The 4,647-nt window shown below is 42.9% G+C and overlaps 1 protein-coding gene across 1 annotated transcript in view; it reads left to right on the forward strand.

Moving 5' to 3' along the window:
- VLDLR (very low density lipoprotein receptor) overlaps positions 1-4,003 on the forward strand; it is an 11,862-nt gene extending 7,859 nt beyond the window's left edge. The window contains exons 10-17 of the mRNA XM_010293091.1: positions 1-48; positions 426-565; positions 680-821; positions 1,130-1,276; positions 2,176-2,265; positions 2,665-2,742; positions 2,841-3,010; positions 3,356-4,003. The exon at positions 1-48 is cut by the window's left edge and continues 80 nt beyond it. Of these exons, the coding sequence (XP_010291393.1) occupies positions 1-48; positions 426-565; positions 680-821; positions 1,130-1,276; positions 2,176-2,265; positions 2,665-2,742; positions 2,841-3,010; positions 3,356-3,391 (851 nt within the window). The 3' untranslated portion in view covers positions 3,392-4,003. The remainder of the gene's footprint in view (positions 49-425; positions 566-679; positions 822-1,129; positions 1,277-2,175; positions 2,266-2,664; positions 2,743-2,840; positions 3,011-3,355) is intronic.
- Positions 4,004-4,647: the final 644 nt, after the last annotated feature.

The raw sequence follows: 4,647 nt of genomic DNA on the forward strand, positions 1-4,647 counted from the left end.
AGCAGCTTGTGACAACAGAAATCCAATGGCCTAATGGAATTGCTCTAGGTATGTTGAACTTGTCTCTGTGCCAGAGGTATTCTGGAGCTTTAGCAGTTTTCTTGCTACAAAAGCCAAGATCATTCTTCAGAGAACTATTTTCAGCTTCTGAGAATGGGAAGTTCCTGCATGCCTGGAGACACTGCAACAGGCACAGACAGCCCTTCTCGGATACTGAAATGGTAACTTTTCTTGCACTGCTCTATATTATAGTTGAGGCACAGGCCACTTAGGCAGCACTGCAGCAGCATTCTGCATCCCAGTATGGTAAGAAACTAGGGCAACACTACAACTATTCTTGAACCTGTGGGTGTTTCAACTTTTGCAGGAGGCTTTGGAGGTTTCCTCTATGTAGATAGTAAATACATTTGTTCTTTTCCTTCTAGATCTTGTAAAAAGCCGTCTATACTGGCTTGATTCTAAACTACATATGCTGTCAAGTGTGGACTTGAATGGCCAGGACCGTAGAATTGTGCTGAAGTCCCATATGTTCCTTCCTCATCCTCTTGCTCTAACAATATTTGAAGTAAGAATGACTTCCAGTGGTAACTGTCAGAGGTCCTCTCTTGCTAGTACATGGTTAGCAATTGTGGTGCTGATAGCAACACAGAGGTAATGGGATGCAATGACTGTCTTCTAGGACCGTGTGTACTGGATTGATGGAGAGAATGAGGCAGTCTATGGTGCCAACAAATTTACTGGATCTGAACTGGTTACCCTAGTGAACAACCTCAATGATGCACAGGACATCATTGTGTATCATGAACTTGTTCAGCCTTCAGGTAACTAATACAGTTTATAGTTATGTCAATGTATACTTGTAAGAAGCCTGCCCTTCTTGGAGGGGGGCAGCAAGTGGTGTCCCTCCCCTGTATAGCTGTCCACTTCTACTTAGAGTGCTTGGAGCTTCTAACATAGGCCCTTCCACTGGGGTTGCGTGAAGGTCTAGTTACAGTTACTCTTAGGCAAAGCATGTACAGATTTATAACTTGCAGAGAAGAGTAACTCTGCTAGAGCAATTACTGAGCAAATAATCATGCAATACATGTGGAGTATGAAGGCTCACTCCTGTCAATTGCTGTGCCAACAGGCAGGAACTGGTGTGAAGAGAACATGGCAAATGGAGGCTGTAGCTACCTGTGCCTGCCTGCTCCTCAGATAAACGAACACTCTCCAAAGTACACCTGTGCATGTCCTGTTGGATACTTATTGCAGGAGGATGGTCTGAGATGTGCAGGTATGGTAATATGACTCAAATCTTTTCCAGGATGGATGGGGAAGGAGCAGGAGTACTGAAGCTGTTGGAGGCAAATATGGCAGTATAGGTGGACAGCTTTGCATGGGTTAAACTGATGTAATCAATCTTGGAGGGGGTGGTCTTCTAGCATGCATTAAGCTGGCCCTCAAAATCCGCAGGTGCTGTTCAAAGTCCATGCCTGGCTTCTGCATCATCATCATTTGCAACAAGACCTTGTACCTCCATGGCTTTCTGCAGACAGCAAGCACATGCACAAAACATACTAAGCCCCTTCCTTATAAAATGAGAGGCGTAAACTAACATAGCTCTACAGTGTATAAAAACAGTGTTGAAAAGCTGATAGGCAAATCTTGTTGCCCAAGGAAGTTTGTTTGGACCTCCTTTTGTGATCCAAACATGCTGCTGCTACTACCCTAAGCACTGACTACATGGCAGGCTTGTTTGTGCAGTGGAACTAGAAACTCCAAGGTGCCACTTACTATCTTGCCTGTTGTTTCTGACTGCGACAGTCAGAGCACTGAATGCAAGGATGCTGTCCTCAGCTGGCTGCTCTAAAGGGTTGCTACAGGTATCGAAGACTGTACCTAGCCAGTAATCTTGCTCAAACTCTGAAGTGAGGGATGGGGTGGCTTACTGTTGTTGTGACACTAAATACCTGCAATTCATGCCTGATTAACTGTCTGCCCTTGTTCTTGGAATTATTTTTGATCAAAAACTCAGTTGAGGGTGTGCTAGTGAAATAACTAATGTCAGTGTTTCACATAAAGCTAACAAGCTGCATGATCATTCTGCCATCTGCTAAACCCTTGCTACCATGGCTCTCATAACTAAGCCATTGCAGAACTTCAGGATTAACTGGGTTCTTGATCTATAATTAGTTTCAGGTACTGGAACAACTGTGGCTTACTCTGAGGCTAAAGATACCAGCACAACAGAAAAATCTCCAACTGTTGGACTAGTTCCTGGAGGTACTGGTCCAAATAACTCTAGAATGCTAGACATTACAGAAGTTAAATGCAAACTGACCCACTAGCCTATCTGAAGTTTTCTGCTCTGCATGCAAGCAGAGAACACAGGCCAGGTTATGTGTGTAGTACAAGTACAACAGCTGGAGCATGTGAAACAGAATGAGTTCATTTATGACAGTGTGGAACCTATAGGTTCCATGAAATCCCAGGAGTGCTCAGAGAAGGCTAGCAATAAAAAAGCTTTCTACTAATATAGGATGAAGCTTGTTAGGCTGTTCTTGCAGTGCATTATTGAGAAGCTAATGTACGATAGCAGCTTCTGGGCTTGGGAGTGCTTGCATCTGACAAAGTCTGCCAGCCTGTCAGTAAGCAAACTCACTACTTCAAATTCTCATCCAGAATTCAACATCAGTGGTACAACATCTGAAGTAGCTGCAACTGGAGGAACATCAGCAGCTTGGACTGTTCTTCCTGCCTGTGAGTACAGCATTCACTAGCCTGTGGGACAAGCCCCTCTTAGTCAGGAGCTTGACTGGACCCTACTCCATACTTGCAATCTGTTTCTTTCCGTAAAGTATTGCTGGTGATGGCTGCAGTGGCTGGCTACTTCATGTGGCGTAACTGGCAGCACAAGAACATGAAGAGCATGAATTTTGATAATCCTGTCTACCTGAAAACTACAGAAGAGGACCTCACAATTGATATCGGAAGACACAGTGGTTCAGTAGGACACACCTACCCTGCAGTAAGTAAACCTATTGACATGCTTGAGGCTCCAGGTTAATCCTCAAAGTAAACATAAAGACTGCTAAATTATATCTGACTTGAGTTGAAGTAAGTCTCTGCCCTTGAAAGCTGCTGACGCAGCCAAACCACTGGGTTGAATCAGCTGAGAACTTGTCCTTTTAATGAAGGTTAAAGTTGTAGTAGGCAACTACTGTCCTATACCTGGGATGGAGTAATTGGTGCTGAATGTAGTCACTAGACTGCAGAACTAGCCCCTGTTTCAAACTGCTGTGTAGTGATGATATGCATAGTTTTGTATCTTTTATTAGTACAATTGTAGCTAACTTGTACTTATTTTGTACAGATATCTGTTGTAAGCACAGACGATGATATGGTGTGAGCACTGGATCTGCAATCTCTTCTGGTTTACTTGTGTTTTACACTCTTTGGGGATAGTAACCAGGTTCGTGGCTGAAAGACTTCCTCCATTCTTGGAAGAAAGAAGATACTTCATGTATGGAACAGTTATGTAAATAGCTATTCTATACAGCTTAACAACAAACTCTGTAAATAGCTGTCCACAACAATTCAGCTTTTAGTGGTTACAGTTTTAACAGTAACTCTTGGATTGGTCAGTCAGTAACACCACTGACCAAATATAAAGCACTTTCTGTAGAAAGCCATATTTCAGCCACAACTTGTAACACCTGTACATATGTGTATAGGCCACTTGTAAATACTGTTCTTGGAAAATCACTATCAAGCACTTTGAAATACTCAAATGTAAATTACTGTACACTATCTTTTTCAATGATTGGGGCAATGGCAATAGAACAAAACGGGTTACTATAATTGCCAAAAATTTGTAAACATAAGTAATTTTATATGTATGATTGAAACAATCTTGTCTGTTACCTCCTAGAGGTATACAGGTAAGAATGCTCTTTAAGAAACCACTGTAAATCTTAAATGCAGAGGAGGGTAAAAAATAAAAAAAAATGAAGCAGTTGAAGTATTGGTCTCCATTATTATGTTAGTAGTGAAGTAAGATAGTGTCTCCGAAGATGGAAGCTGTAGTGGACTACACGGCTACTGCCAGCCAGAGCGTGAAGTATTTTTTAAGTTTATTTCAGCAGTACCCCAGACTGCTAAGACAATACTGACCTGCCGGGTGGCTGAAGTTTGTACTTGAGACTAATAGTCTGTAGGGTACTGGACTGAATGGGTCTTCTTTCAGAGGACCTAGCTGGACTCCTAAGTTAGGATTGGCAGTGGCTAAAAACTCAACTGCTATTGCGAGCTCTTGAGAGGTAGCACTGACAGACATGCTAAGTGAGACGGGCAAAAGCATTATCTGCCAGCTAAGCGTAAGGTCCTTGCAAAGCATGTTACACACAAGCCCACGGTGGTGTCAAGCTGTTAGCAGTTATTCTTCATGGCAGTGCCAGTGCAAGTTGGATCTTTGTAAGCTGCTACACCTGTACAAAGGAATAGCTAATAATGGAAGCCTGCTCCTGGACTCCTGGTGCTGAAAAACCCCTGTTGCTACATGTGTAATGGCACAAGTCCCCTGCAATAAGCATCAATGAGCTAGTGTCTCCTTTTCTGTGGGAACTCGGTTCATTGCAATGGCTCTAAGACACTGATCGCTTGAAG

The sequence above is a fragment of the Phaethon lepturus genome, unplaced genomic scaffold (genome assembly GCF_000687285.1).
Source record: "Phaethon lepturus isolate BGI_N335 unplaced genomic scaffold, ASM68728v1 scaffold19608, whole genome shotgun sequence".
NCBI lineage: Eukaryota > Metazoa > Chordata > Aves > Phaethontiformes > Phaethontidae > Phaethon > Phaethon lepturus.